Raw genomic sequence first — 16558 nt, 5'->3', positions numbered from 1 at the left:
CCCCCAGGCCTTGGACACCATTGGCGTTACAAATCACTTCCCTAACATTTAAGCACTCTATTAGGGCGTGTAATGGTAGGGTTAACTCAGATCGACCCCCTAAATGCACTTTTAACAAGCAGGGCCAAGAGGCCCGGTTGGATTACATATTTGCGGAAACTAGATCATGGGCCACAATAAGGGACTTCTTTGTAATACCACTGGATGACAGTGATCACAACGCTCTAAGCTTAAAAATACCCATGCCTGGTGTTGTAAGGGAGACTCTGGATGCGAACGGCATCCCTGACTCGAGAATGATCTTAACCAACGATAGGAGAAGAATAAAGTGGACAAAAATAGTAGAAAGACCGGAGCGAATCTCAGAGCTTTATGCTCTTATCCTCCCTATCCTAGAGGAAATTAGTGTTGCCCTTAATAATAGATCCATCTATGACAATTCTTGTAAGGCAGGAACCCTGCATGAACAGTTAATAAATACATTATCAGATGTATTTTACCCTCCCGCAGCTAAGCGGCTGCAAAAAGGTTCTAGTCCTAATTGGTATAACTCTACTTGTAGAAGAGCTAAGACCGCACTTGTTACTTCCATAAAAACAAGGCTAGCAAGTCAACAGTCCAGACTTTGAGAGCTAACTACAAGCGCGTAATGAAGTGTGCAAGAGAGGAATGGGACCATGATAATTGGACTGGTTTATCTAATGCCCTCGCAACTAGAGACCTACGAAGATTCTGGTCCATTGTAAACAATGGCTCGGTAGAGCCAGCTGCAGCTGTGGAGGCTAACATAGCCGAAGGTGTCTGGGAAGAACACTTTCGTACCCTCTACGCAGCAGGACCTGCCATCCCGCAGGGAGTCCTAGGGGAGATGCCATTAGATCAGATATGTCCAGCGGATATCATTGACTTCACGATAAAGGAGGTCGAAAATACTATATCTAAATTGGCAACTGGGAAGGCCCCGGGGCTGGACAAGCTACCAGGTGATCTTTTTAAACATCAACCCTCAAATTGGGCCCCATACCTCATAGTCATATTCAACGCGGTCCTGAGAGGGACTCAAGTGCCTGGTACTTGGCTGGGGACAGAGATTGTCCCTATATTTAAAAAGGGTTCACCTCTGCTTCCAGCCAACTACAGGCCGATCAGTTTGATCGACGTCCCGCAAAAGATCTTCGGAAGACTAATACTGGACCGTCTCCAGGACTGGATGGAGGAAAACTCCATACTAAGTCCATATCAGGCAGGGCTTAGAAACAAATTATCCACCATGGACCAGATACTTCGCTTGAACATGTTATTCTGGAAGACGGTCAAGTCTGAGGGGGGCAGTCTTTATACTGTGTTCGTAGATTTACGAGCAGCTTTTGATTTGGTCCCAAGACAAAAGCTTTGGGTTGTTCTTGCTGATTTGGGCGTTCCTCATCACTTGTTGCACATTCTAATACGCCTACATCTGGACAATTTTGCACGGGTTAGGTGTGGAAGAAACGGTCACCTTTCCGCAAAATTCCCCGTTGGCAGGGGGGTGAGACAGGGTTGCGTGTTAGCACCCACCCTGTTTTGCCTTTATGTCATGCGCCCAACCTCTCTGGTAGCAGGGTGCCGGCGATAATATTCGCTGACGACACCCTGCTGCTTTCAAAATCCCCAATGGGGCTTTGTGGGGTTTTGTGAGGATAGGGGGTTGGAAATCCACGCCATGCAAACCAAATTTATGATTTATGATTTTCAATCCCCCTGCATGGACTAGACCCAACCCGTGCATTGGAACAACAAGGCTGGAAAGAGTTCACATTTTTGAATACTTAGGGATAACTCTTAATGAAAACATGACAAGGGCCCCCCCCCAACAAATAAAGTCCCAACTTAGGCATTCCCAGCTCATAGGAGGCATCCTAAAACTCTCCAACAACTCTACAATAAAACCTATTCGACCTGTAGTGGAGATTTACACAAAAAGAGTGAGAGGGGCTGTCACCTATGGGGGTGAGCTCTGGGGCCACGCCAGTCGCCCGGCGTTTGTTGTCACAGAAAACAAATTCCTTAGGCAACTGTTGACGCTCCCCAGTAGCTCCCCCTTGCTACCCATTAGACTGGATATGGGTCTTAGACCGATTGATGAGGTTGTGGGCTTGAAGCCTTTAATGTTTTGGAGGAGATTATGGAGTACCCCAGAGCTTTCTGTTTATAGACAGGAATTACTAGAGATTTTAAACCCAACTAATACAGGGAAAATTACCTGACTAGCTTATATCAAAGATGAATTTATTAAGTTGGGCCTCTCGCAAATGTGGTATAAACCGGAAACCGCTTGCCCGAGCACCTCACGAAAAAGTCTGTCTAAACTTTTTTATGAAGCCAGATTATCAGCCTCGATATCTAGCACTCACAGTGGCCCTTTAACAGACTCTTTCTTAAAGGTGAAGGATTTTTATTATTTTGAAACTGTCCTAGATGTTATTTTTCCGGCTTTTACAAGGAAGCTGTATTTGCAGTGGAGGTACGGCACACTACCAACTAGAGCTTTCACATGCAATTGGTTTGCATCTGCTTTGAAAAACTGTCCTAATTGCAGTTGTGATATTGAGAGTGAAGTACATATTATGTCTTTTGCCCCGCATATCGGAGAGCGAGAAGGTATTGGTTGGTGCCCTTATGTAAAAACATGCGAATCACTCATTGTGTGCAAGCCTTACTGAAAACGGATTTGTCATCTGTAGTTGTTTTTGCCGTTGCTAAATATCTGGCGGCTGTGTGGCTAAAAGGCAGGGGAGCGCTGAACACTATTTAAAACTGCCAATGTACATGCACTTTATAAAGATACTTATCTAATTGATTTTTGTAAAGGCCATAGACTGTTTGGTATTTTCTGTTCTATAGATCCTCGACAGCTGAAACTGATATTGTTTTTAATGTTTTTAATGAAATGACTAATGTTGTTTTTATGATTGTATGCTTGTCTTTTATGGCATGTATTGCCGAAATAAAGAAATATGATGATGATGATTGCGCACTAAATTAATCTTTGTATGAGAACTGTTGTGGAACAGATGCAAAAGAATCTGCTTCAAAATCAACTCAGAGAAAACAGAGGTAACAATCTTTGGCAATGGTACCTCCTTCTGGAGTACAACTTGGTTGCTCTCCAATTTGGGCTTTCTCCCAGTGGCGATTCAAAAATTGAGTAACGTTGGGGTCATGTTTGACACCAAGTTGGTGTTTTCTGATCATGTAAATCAGGTAGCTTCTGCCTGTTTTTTTACTTTGAAGGTGCTGAAAAAATTATTTGTTTTCTTTTCCTTGAGCTAAAGAAAACTAATTGTGGCCCTGGTAACCTAGAGACTTGATTACTTTAATACTCTGTATGTGGGCTCTCAGCAGTGCCTACTCAGTAAATTGCTAATGTTCCAAAACGCAGCAGCCTGAATTCTATTGAATCTTCAAAATTCATTTCTATCTCTCAGGTCATTTGCAATTTGCATTGGTTACCTGTCAGGGAGTGGATTAAATTCAAAGACCTATTCTGGGGAGGCCCTTCACAAGGTTGACCCTCTCTACCTCCAGTTGCAATCCTCAACTACCAACAAGGTAGTGGTTCCTAAAATCAAGAAGGCCCCTTGAGGAGGGAGAAGTTTCTCCCACACTACCTGTAAATGGTGTAATGCTCTGCCAGATCACGTTAGAGAACAGACTATTCTGACTAGTTTTAGAAAGCAATTAAAGACCTGGATGATCTTGAGTGTGGATCACTGAAATAATATCGACTGACAAAATATCGACTTGCCAAAATATCGTGGACAAAATATCGACAGTCAAAATATCGAGTTTGTATCTACAAACAGGTAAGTACAAAAATATCGAGTTAAAAATATCGTTAACAAAAATATAGATGTAAAAAATATCGACTTTATTAAAAACAGTGTTAAATTAAATTAATATTAAATTTTAATTACTAAAATATACTTAAAACGACTTAAATTAAATTATAATAATTAAATAATAAATGAAAATAATAAAAATAATTTTTTTAAATCTTATTTGTTGACCCTGAACCCTAAAAATACCCCTTTACCCAAAAACCCAAAACTGACCCTGAACCCTAAAAATACCCCTTTACCCAAAAACTAAAAACTGACCCTGAACCCTAAAAATACCCCTTTACCCAAAAACTAAAAACTGACCCTGAACCCTAAAAATACCCCTTTACCCAAGAACTGAAAACTGACCCTGAACCCTAAAAATACCCCTTTACCCATGAACTGAAAACTGACCCTGAACCCTAAAAATACCCCTTTACCCAAAAACTGAAAACTGACCCTGAACCCTAAAAATACCCCTTTACCCATGAACTGAAAACTGACCCTGAACCCTAAAAATACCCCTTTACCCATGAACTGAAAACTGACCCTGAACCCTAAAAATACCCCTTTACCCAAAAACTGAAAACTGACCCTGAACCCTAAAAATACCCCTTTACCCAAAAACTGAAAACTGACCCTGAACCCTAAAAATACCCCTTTACCCAAAAACTGAAAACTGACCCTGAACCCTAAAAATACCCCTTTACCCAAAAACTGAAAACTGACCCTGAACCCTAAAAATACCCCTTTACCCAAAAACTAAAAACTGACCCTGAACCCTAAAAATACCCCTTTACCCAAAAACTAAAAACTGACCCTGAACCCTAAAAATACCCCTTTAATTTAACATAATTAACAATTAATCTATTAAATTAAATTAATTACCAATTACATTTTAATTAAATACCATATATTATTTAATTACCAATTAATTAATTATTACTACCAATTAATACATTTACATATTTAATTAATTATAATTAAATTACTTCCCACCCTATTCCCCTATAAACCCACAACCCGCTACAGAAAAGACATTATTTTAATTTACATAATTAGAAATTAATCAATTAAATTAAATTAATTACCAATTAAATTTTAAATAATTAACATATATTATTTAATTACCAATTAATTAATTATTACTACCAATTAATGAATTTACATATTTAATTAATTATAATTAAATTACTTCCCACCCTATTCCCCTATAAACCCACAACCCGCTACATAATAAAATGACACAATAATTAAAAAAATCATTAATTAAAAATAATTATAAAATAAAATGACACTTTTCACACATATTATTACATAAAAACACTATAAATAATTAAATATTATTTTAAAAACTATATTTTTTACTATCTAGATTATATACTTGGATATTTTCACTGTCTATATTATTTACAGTCGATATTACTTCACTTACCTTAAAAACGATATTTTGGCTGTCGATATTCTGTCTAGTCGATATTTTGTCCAAACGATATTTAAAACTCGATATTCTGTCCAAACGATATTTTGGAGTCGATATTATGTCTGTGCACCCTTGAGTGTCTTTAAAGTAAGTCTTTTTTACTTTTCTTTATTTTTCTGTCAGATACCGTTCAGACACACCAGCAAGAGGCCTCTTTTGGTATGTGCACGCTCTACAATATATAGTAACATAACATAACACATAGGTGACACACAAAGTCCCTTTTCCAAGATATGGACTTGACATGGTTGCAATTGTGTCGGAATCTCCTCCTGTAAAATATGCCAATCAGCATGATTGGATTAATTGGTAGAATTGTGGAAAGTGGATTATTTTGAATTGGTCATACATTTCTCTATTTTCTTTCACATTATTCTGAGGACATTGTGTTTTTATTAGATTAGCCATCCTCATTTTCCTCAGGGTGTCTAACTTTGAAAAATGGGTAAAATGTACATTCACTGTTTTGTATTTTCAATGAGAAATTAGTTTGGGAAACCCTTAACTATTGTCAAGTTTTCAGACTGCATAGCTCTCTGGGTTCACCTCTGGGGTTCATACTTATATTTCCCACAAACTATAAGCATGCAAAATCCACAAAAATAGGAAGTATAGACTACCAGCTAGATATTCAAAAATAAGACAGAAAAACCCTTTTCTTCTCTGCCTGGTCCAATGAGGTAGAAAGAGTACAATTTTAGGGAGTGCTGTATTAAATTATAAACCATGAATCCTCACAAACATGTTGTAAGCTTTGCTAGATGTGCGAAGCAATACGTCGGAAAACTTTAAACAAATTGGGAGAGAGGCAAAAAAGGTACTCTCCTATGCAGTGTGACTAATCTTACTGCCTCACAGGTCCAAGATCATACTACTAAGCAGCCACATATCTTCTGCCTACTTCTGTAGTGTTGTATAGATCCCATTTGCGCTTCCAGTATACCTAGGGCTTGACCTCTCTCAGTGGGGCATTAGGTATATGGCTGCTGACCAGCAGCTGTTGTTTATCCCCATGAGGCAGCCTTAAATCACCAAAAGAAAACACAATTCCCCGTAGTCCATGTTGTGCACAATCTCCAGCTGCACGGTATGGGTAGACACCCCAAGTGTGATGGTTGCCCAGACATTAATCCAAAGAACAATGTAACATTGGTCGTAAGCTATACCTCACTGATAACGCCTTAGTAGGCTCAAACGGAGAGGGTGTTGTTTCTATTCCCATCTTGCAAGGAACTGTCCTGGCACTTTCTTGCACAGCACTAAAAAACGAAATTGGACCAGATTTGTGCTGTTCTCTTAGACTGCTAAAAGGAAAATCACAATCCCTGGGTATCTTTACAATTTCCAACTTGTTTGAAAAAATGCTGCAACTTTGGCTTGGCTATCATTTGTGTAATAAAACCTATCAAGATCTAAGATTGTAAGATTGAAATTTCCCAAATGTAAAAACGGTCTTGGAACAAGGAGAGATGGTGGGGGGATGAATATCACTTAAACGATTCATTGCACTATACTGTGTCTTGCTTAACAATCACAACATCTCCCATCAGTGACATTGACCACCAAGGTAACCAGAAAGTTTAAGGAGGCTTGTGAATTTAAATCACAGATATAGAATCTAGTACTTCTGTAAGAATTTAGCACATGAAGCCTCATTTTTGTGCTGCTAGGGTGGTACTTACAACCTCAGAATCTTAGAGAAATCCTGACTGAGCCTATACTGGAAGTCACTTCTCACAAGCTTGACTTCACTGAACAGGCATTTAAATGTAGTGGATCTGTGCCAACCTCTTAGACCCTCTGATTAGGCAACTAAATCACAGGTGATTCCTTTACATTTCTGAGGTAAACACTAGGCACCTTTCCAATTAGTTATTTCATCCCACACACTCTTGAGCAGCTTTTACCAGCACCCAGATGACATGTAAAATAATAACCAGGCAATCATTAGGGCACAAAACTTGATAAATAAGTGCTCACTATTAATGTCAAGAAGACACTCTCCCTGTCATATATTTGGAAAAGGCGAGGTATTGGCCTTTCCTCGCTGTACCTGTCAGGGCACTCCCCTAAACCTCATTTCAAATAGTTGAAGCCAAGCTTATTTATGCTCATTTCTCCACTTACTACTGGGTCTGAGCTTCAGTACAGTGGATAGCCAGAATATTAGGTTAAAATCACTTTCGGTGGAGGTCAAAGTCCCTGTGGTTAAGCGAGGATAACTTTAATCAAGTTCGGAGGCCTACAATAAAAGGGGGCACACTGTACTTGAAAGAACAAAATATTATGTTACAAGAAACTGATGCTTCTAAAAGGAGATGCTTTGCTATTCGTCTTAAAGAAATACCATTAATTAATTAGAAGAGGTTATAATACATTACCCTTTGAGAACTGCCAAATTTCCTGGACTGCCGGTTCCAGCCCATTCTGATGCAGGGTAATACTCAAATGGTGATATTGGTAAGAACATATGAGCGGCCAGTGATTTTCTGGGGGGTATCTATCATGAGTGCAGCAGGTGCAAGGGACTATTGGTTTGCTGGACCCACAGAAGCTTAATTACTGATGACTTTTAATACTCAACATGAGAAAAGGGACCAATTTCTTTGATCACTTACTGGACTATGGCAGCTTTCCTTCACCACTGGTGACTAGACTATGCCAACAGAATTAATTCTTGCAATTTACCTGGTAAACCCCAACAAGAAAAGTCAAGGATGTGGCAACCTTGATCGCAAAACAGCTTTTGTCACAGAAGTCAGTGGCATTGATTGGCAAGGATGAGTTTATAAATGCTCCAGCAACAGTTCCTCCATCTGTCGCATATCCAGCAACTTTCAACTGCCTGCTAACTGACTGGCCAATCATCAGGCAGAGCACCCCATAGGTCCCAACACAGTTATGGCGTGATGTGCCAAAGGCAATGTAAACAAGGCAGCAAAAGAAGTTTGTGTATAGTCCATAAATAGGATCCACGTTGGCCAAGAGGGAATACGCAATAGACTGCGGAATGGTGACAACTCCAACGATGAGCCCTGAAACAATGTCATTCAGGAGCTGCTGTTTGATCTTATAACGAGGGACCCACTCCAGCACAGGAAGGAGCTGAATGAGAGATTTTGCGATCATTTTGGGGGAGCAAGTGCAGATCTCCTTGGCCTTCTTGAGGATCAACTCCTTGGTGCTGGGCTTGCATTGCTCATGCTCCTCCAGACGGACTTGCATGTAAGCTAAGGACGTGCGATGAAAAGACGGCAAGTCTGCGTCCTGCTCAGATAACTCGTTTTGCTGGGATGTCATCTTGTGGTGCCAACTAAATAAAGGAAGGAAAGGAGAGCATCATGAGGAATAAAGTCAGTTCTACCGTATTATTCCAAGCATCAAAAACTAATGCAGTGTTAATGTATTTCTTCCTCAAGCAGACATTTGCTGATGCCCGTCTTCACTAGTGACAATCCAGCAGTGTGAAGCCACATTTACTATTGTGAAAACACAGATTTCTTAAGTCCTAGTCTTTTGAACATTTCTCATAGATGTATCAAATTATCCTTTGATGATACAGGTTTGCTTGAAATTTCAGTTGAGGGTAGGCATGCAGTACCATCACAATATAAGGCGCTAAGGAAGCATGCCAGAGATAGAGCCACAGTGACAGCAAAAGTCATAGACCAGAATTGGTAATGGCACTTGAGCACAAATGCATTTGAACCTCATCCTTCTGGACCTCTCGGGCCTTCAACATGGCATCACACCCCACCATCATCAGATGTATACAAGAGATTGGCATTCAAGCATCTGCTCTCTGCTAGATCTGCCCCTTTCTGATGGAAAGGACTGAAAATCTTAATTAATCTTTAATTTTAATTAATTCTGTAGCAAAGTGGTAGGGGGTGTAATTTTAAATAGATTAACAACTTGGGCAGATGAAAACAATATAATTTCCCCAATTCAATATGGCTTCAGGCCTGGTCATTCAATGATTACCCAGTGTCTGAACCTGTATATGATTATAGGGAAATACACCATGGCCAGAGAAGGTACAATTCACATGGCATTTATGGACCTATCGTCGACTTTCAACTGTGTAGATCGAGGAAGACTATGGGATGTCATGGCAAAAATGGGTATAGAGCAGAATCTGATTAATTTCTTAGCCGACATGCATTCTGACACACGAGCAAATGCCAGATACACACAAGATTTAAAATTAAAAAGGGAATTTGGAATACATCGTGGCGTTCGCCAAGGGTGTATTCTAGCCCCATTCCTCTCCAATCTGTACATCAATGATTTAAAACAGTACCTTTTTGACACGGGAGTTGATTACCCCTATGTAGGCCGGAGAGGACTGCCGGTACTGCTTTATGCGGACGACGCAGTCCTGATCTCCAGGACTGCAGCAGGCCTACAAACCCTGTTAAAAGCATTTTATGACTTCATGTATTCACGGGACTTGAGTATTAAAAACTCAAAATCCTATGTCATGAAGGTAGGCTTGGGGTATAAAAAACCAAATATCTTTAATGTTAATGGGGAAAAAATTCCTGTGACCAAGACATTCTCTTACTTGGGTGTCCTCTAGGACCATCAGTTAAATTGGGGACCCGCTGTACAGAGGAAAACGGGAGAGGTAACAAGGGCTAATGCAGCCATACTTGATTTTGCAAGAAAAATGGGAAATACCCCAGTGGCTGCACTGCTCCAACTTTACCAAGCAAAAAGTATATCTATTGCGTGTTATGGCAGTGAGTTATGGGGGTTTACTTCTTCCAGAGGACTGAAGGTTGCAGAAAATAGCTTCGTAAAACTTGTCTTGAGGGTACTTAGGGGCACTGGTAAGTTTCCTGTTCATGAAGAACTGGGCGTGCCATATTTGAGCGACAGATTAGCCGTAAATCCTATACTTTGTTGGCTAAACTGTTGGATAAATACTGAAATACCCCTTACCCAACCAATTTTAAAAGAAGCAATAACTTGGAAAAATGGATCTAAAGTCCCCTGGCTCAAATATATTAGAAAATGCCTAACTGAACTAGGGCGTCCTGACCTTTTTGCAACCCCAGAACTTATTAGAAAATCTGATGTTACCTCTGTGAAGAAGACATTTATTTCCTTGAGGTACTTAGCCCGGGAGGAGGCCGAATTAAAGAAAGACAGTGTCCGGAAACATGTACTTTTAAAAACTTCTGTACACATGGAACCGTATCTGTCATGGCCCCTGTCAGGCTATGACCGCTTTTTGCTTTCAAGATTCCGCCTAGACCTATTTCATCTTCTACTGGCAGTACCGAGGGGAGCCCATCGAGGCCAAGTGTTGCCACCTTGCGGCTGCGACGATAAGTCTCCGCAAGACCTGACACACTTTTTATTCATCTGCCCTTTTTACCTTGTACCACGGAAATTATACCTAAAACCAATTCTCAAACAGCTGCATTTTGCACAAATTCGACCAGCACTTTTTTATCTCCAACTACTAAGTAGTGATTGCACTTTATTTGTATGTAGCTTTTTCAAACTTGCAATCAAATTCAGGAAAAGTATGGAGGGATAACTGTGTTGTTGCAGAGAGTTTTATTTTTAATTAGTGTAACCAATTTATACTTAAAAACTTTTTATTAACTGTATATTCTGTCTGTGAACCTCTACTTTATGTGATACCTAGTAATATATGAATTATATGTATTAATTGTAACTTTATTGAAATGTGCTTTTATGGATGTTACTATGAACATTCGGATAAAGTTCTTTTGACTTTGACTTTGACTGAAACAGTCAGCTTAACAAAAATGCTCCTCAGAAGCCTGTGATTTAATCTGCAGAGTGCCTCAAGTTTTAGCCCTCAGCCCTACCCTCTTCAACACATATATGGCTCCACTAGCCAATGTCACCCACGCCCACAACAACATCCTCCCATATGCCAATGACTATCATCTTATATTGTCCCTCTCGACAAAACCCCCACATAAGGAACAAGTTTACCACCTGCGTGACAGAGGTCACCACCGGGATAAAATCTAACTGTCTCAAGCGCAACACCAACAAGACAGAAGTAGTGATCTGTGTAAAAAAAACACCTCACCCTGGGTCTCCACCTGGTTGCTGGCCGACCTCCGACTCACACCTACTTCATCTCCTAGCCAGGAACCTCGGGATTAATATTGACAACAAACTAGACTAGTTTGCATAAGTCAATGCCGTCACAGATTCCTGCTTTCACGCCATGAGGTTGCTGAGGAAGATCTTCAAATAGCTCCCCTGCAACAGCAGAAAAACCATCAGCTGCACCCTTGTCTAAAGCAGGCTGGACGACAGGAACGCCATCTGTACTTGAAAGTCAACGCAACTCCTCCTCAACCTTGCACTCGGAACTCACATCACACCGTACCTCAGGGAGCTCCACTGCTCCTAATTCACAATTATGCTTAGTTCATACTCCTTACTCTCACAATCAGAGAACTACACAATACAAGCATGGATTGCCTGAACAGTTGCATCTCCTACCAACAACCAGCTCGACAACTCCACTCATCCAGACTCTTACTTGCACACATCCCACCCATACACAGAAAAGAGCTAGAGGTCACAATGTTCTCATAAATCATTATATGTTTAACATGGAACAGCTTCCCACTACACATTAGAGCCTCCTTCTCTTTAATTGCTTCTCACAGGAAGCTGAAGGCTTGGCTCTTCGAGTAACCCCGGCCTCTAGACAAGGACCGTATGCCTGCTCTGTGTCAGGATAGCCTAGTGGATGATTGCACGCTCTACAAATGCATATAATATAACATAATCCCCTGATTAACAGTCTATGGGCTAGATAGGCCTGCTAAAGGATTGCAAGGTTGTGAAAGACCCTGTTATTGGTACTATCGCCAGGTCATATGGAACAATTTGTTTATTCTAGATCATATTAAAAAAGATTGTGATTTATATTTTTTATCAAACGAAAGTGTGGTATAAAACTAAACATTTCTTTGTTATTAAAAGACATTTAGGTGGACCACCACTACTATGATAATTTATGCCCAACTACAATACAAGCACCCCATTCAGTCTCAGTCACTATTAGTGAAATTCACACTTTAAGAAAAAACTGACACCAGGTTAGCAATAGATGGTCAATTGATTTTGACATCATATGAGATTTTCAAATTTGGGAACCCATACTTTTTCTGTTAAAATATCAATTTGCTTAAAAGCCCTAAATTGCCCAGGGAGTGTGTGTGGAGTGTACGTATTCTTCATGGAAAGCTCAATCTCTACATGGTATTTTCCGCTGTGTATAGGCAGAGCTCCCTCGCTGCTCAATGGACATGTGAGCAATTTTCCCCTCACAACATATCTTTTTATTGTTGGGAGATCACTCTGCAACGGAAACACTTTGCACTTTCAGGGAGGATCCTGACTTCTCTGGGCACACTGCACTTTACCCCTGATCCCTGGAGGATGCCATAACTTCACGGAGCCGGTCCCAAAGTGCCGGGCAAGGAACGGGCCAAGACGGGCCCGTCTGAGCCCGCCCAAGCCTGTCTGAGCCCGTCCAAGCCCGTCTAAGGCCGTCCATGCCCGAACAAGGCTGGGCTTGGCCCACTCTCTGTATCTTGTGTTCCAGAGATACTATTTATTGACAGTGGACTCATAGAGTGGCAAGTGAGTAAGTAAGATCAAACACAGAGAGGTAGCATTTGCATTAACCAAATTGTGGTACTAGCTTCCATTACAGTAAAAAGGGGGTCCCATATCGTCCTTTTATAGTAATTATTCGTGTGCAACTCTGCTATTATGCTGTTATTATAATTCCCTTATTGTACATTTTGGTGGTCTCAAGGAGGGAGCTTAAAATCAATTTTGAAGAATGGGGAAAAAGAAAGGTGGCAACTGTACAACAGCCGATTGCTAAAAAAAAGGCTATGGGACATCCAAAGCAAACACTAATGAGCTACCTCACAGGGGCAATGGGGGCGATAGAGAAACAGATATCCTCAGTAGAGGTTTCACTAGAACTAGGTACCATGGGGCTGACTGCAGGGCCAATTAGTGCAATAGCAGGAGGACATGGGCCTTTGGGGGAGTTTCAAATGACAATATACACCAGAATGATTGCATTCAAAACGTACCAAGCCAAGTAATACTTAGTGATTCTGATTCCTTCTCAGAACCCCCACCGAAGTTGTAAAAAAATCCAATACATATAGAGAAGCAGAGAGAGGAAACAGAGGTGGGGGAAATGTAACCCCTTCCCTGCGGGGCATATTCCCCTGCTATGCTGGGGGGAAGGGGGGGCACGCACAGTGCTCCCATGTTCATGACGAAGTCAGCTCGTCATGAGGCACAGTGCTCGTGTGCTCATGACGAGCTGAGCTCGTCATGACCACATCCGTTTGTGTGGAACGCTCGCACAGCAGGGGAATTAGCCCAGCATGCAAGCGTTCCAATGGTCATGATGAGCTCAGCTCGTCATGAGCACACGAGCACCGTGGCTCATGACGAGCTGACCTCGTCATGAGCATGCAAGGTGTTAACGATCACCAAGACCATCACGCCAACCACCCCTAATGTTGCTAAACAAGGTAAAAAAGCAACTGTAGCTAAAAAAAGTATCCACAAGTGACAGGTAATAATGCAAAACCCAAGGGGAGCGATATAAAAAAAACTAACTTTGTTAGTTGAAAAATTAGATCTTTTTCTAAGAGACTCACTAGATAAGATAGATAAAAGAGTAGACCAGGAAGAGGTACGGCTGACTAATTTCGTAGCCGGGGAGGGAAGTGCTAAACACATAATTAGCGATCCAACAAAAGAGGGTAATGGAAATCCCGGAATATGAATGAGTTCTAACCTATGTAGTGAGGGTATCATACTAACCAGAAGAGAGAACCCATAAGACCTAGCACGACTACTTTACATCAACTAGGTTGACTGCCCCCTTCACATACTCCCATACATAACACAACTGGAAAGTATTCAAGGGATGTATTAAACAAGGGCAGGAAGGGAGTAGCCGCACAAGAGCATACTTCCATCACAACTTATTGTAACCAACCCATAGCACTCCTACTAGCCAGGACACTCCCTAACGAACCCCCTAAACCACCTTACTTAGAATCACCTTAAGCAGTTACACCAAACATGGTTGTACTTGCAAATGTACCTAAGCTGAGGCCCCATCATAGTGAATCCTGGGAAACCTCAAGAAATAAATCATTGCACTGGTTAAGTACGAAGGTTGGGCTCACGGACCAACTTTTTATGGAGTTCAAGATGGCGCCTAGGGTTGAGTGGGTTGGAAAAGATCAAAAAACGTTACCAGGTGACTGCATGGTACTAACGTTTAAAACACCCAAGTTAGTGGAGAACATCTTATGAAAGGCAGGTAATAACACCGTGATAGTAGGGGGCATTAACATACTATCCCTCGGCTACTTCTATCAACCACCTTTTATGCAGGAGAATGGCATTAATGGCAGGCATACCGAGGTGAGAAATAATCATAGATATAATATACCAGTTGGAAATCAGTTTGCATTACTCCCTTCCCTAGAAGAGATAGATTGACTGGCCCAGCTTCCAATAACAACTTTTAACAAACATTTAATCCATACTTTTCCCAGACACTAAAATCTATTGAAATGAGCTCGGAAATTGTTCCTTCAGGGGAGGAAGATTCACTGAAGATTCAGATTGAAACCCCAGAAGATAACTGTTTGAGTAGCAGACCCACTTTAATTTCTAGCCCTGAGATAGAGCAGGGAATTTATACCATCAAAAGTACTGACATAGCAACACCTATTGCTGTGGTATCTGACACTCTAAATGAACAGGTTTTTATTGAGAATAGCATCACAATACTATATTGGAATACAACAGGATTATGGCCATAATTAACCTACCCTCTCTGGCATGAATCTGTGGGAAATGTACATTTTTTTGTTTGCAGGAGACGTGGTCTGTGATTGAAACCCATATTGAAGGGTACAAGACCTACCAAACACCTGCTATACTGTCCATTTATGGGAGCCTCAAGGAAGGACTGAACATACATGTCATAAATTTGGTGTCGATAAACAAAATATCTTTAAGAAACTCAGAACCGAATTATCAAATAGTGACTTTAAACATGGATAAACAAAATCTGGTTGTCCTGATTATTTTTTATAATAACGCACAGAAGGAGCACTTGGTGGACATGTTATAATAGTTCAGAAATACCTTACAGGAAATTCAGAACTCTTGCAAAGAGAATGTTTTATTTGTATGGGGGAGGGGGGGATTTTAATACAGCTTTGTGCCCACATAATAATAATGTAACCTGTGGATTGTCTGATGAAGATAACTGCGACTTACCCCACTTTCCTCACTCTGTATATGTTGATTTGTTAAACGAGATTTTGTTTGTCCTAGATCTAGGTTTTGTTAATGTATTATGCTCACCACCAGTTTCATTTTCTCAGACCTTTAATGTGAGAGGATTGAGCCCTGTCATTGAATTTATAATAGTTCCTAATAGGTCCAGTCTTCGCTTGTTGAGTTTTAAAACACATAAGAATGCAAAAAGTGACCGTTTTCCCTTGAGTGTGTCAATATCTTTCCCTTCAAAAACCTGTAGTTCCTATAATGAGAGGATATATGCGGTTCAAGATTTGATAATCGACAAAATAAATGGCTATTCCCTAATATGAGATAAGGTAGAACTGCATGAGTTTACTAAGACAGTGGTCAAGAAAAGTCTTAAATTAATTTAGAAATGTTTGGGCAATTCCTCATCATGTGAGGAAGTGCTAGCGACCTATGTACAAATAACAGAAACTATTAGGAACACCCTGAAAGTTGGATCAAAAAAGGTGAATGTGAAGAAGAAGGGGTGGTTCAATAGTAAATGCACAAAAGCCTATACTGATTTAAAATTTACATTACTTAAAAAGAAAGGGATATAAATGAAGCTAAGCAATGTAGGAAGGCTTATAACCAGGCCGTGAAAATATGAAAAACAGAGAATTAAAAAACAAGACATGGGCTGAACTACATAAGGCAAGTGTCAATAAGGATAGTATCGCTTTTTGGTGCGTGGTAAAATCCCCATTCCTGACAGTTGAAGACACCCCTACCATAGAAATTGCCATCGATGAAGGACATTGGGTTGAACATTTTGTTAAGATTTTTGGACTGCCTAGGTAGGAGGAAGACATAATTGCAAATACTGTAGGCCCAAGTC

The 16558-nt window shown here is 40.6% G+C and overlaps 1 protein-coding gene across 1 annotated transcript in view; it reads right to left on the bottom strand.

Annotated features, from left to right (window-relative positions):
- Positions 1 to 16558, bottom strand: part of LOC147703075 (sulfate transporter-like) — a 306504-nt gene that overhangs the window by 93795 nt on the left and 196151 nt on the right. Inside the window, exons 2-3 of the mRNA XM_086931611.1 lie at positions 11423 to 11598; positions 8032 to 8656 (exon numbers count right to left, since the gene is read on the bottom strand). Of these exons, the coding sequence (XP_086787737.1) occupies positions 8032 to 8643 (612 nt within the window). The 5' untranslated portion in view covers positions 8644 to 8656; positions 11423 to 11598. The remainder of the gene's footprint in view (positions 1 to 8031; positions 8657 to 11422; positions 11599 to 16558) is intronic.

The sequence above is a fragment of the Lissotriton vulgaris genome, chromosome 7 (assembly GCF_964263255.1).
Source record: "Lissotriton vulgaris chromosome 7, aLisVul1.2, whole genome shotgun sequence".
NCBI lineage: Eukaryota > Metazoa > Chordata > Amphibia > Caudata > Salamandridae > Lissotriton > Lissotriton vulgaris.
This window is presented reverse-complemented; position numbering and strand designations above follow the sequence as displayed.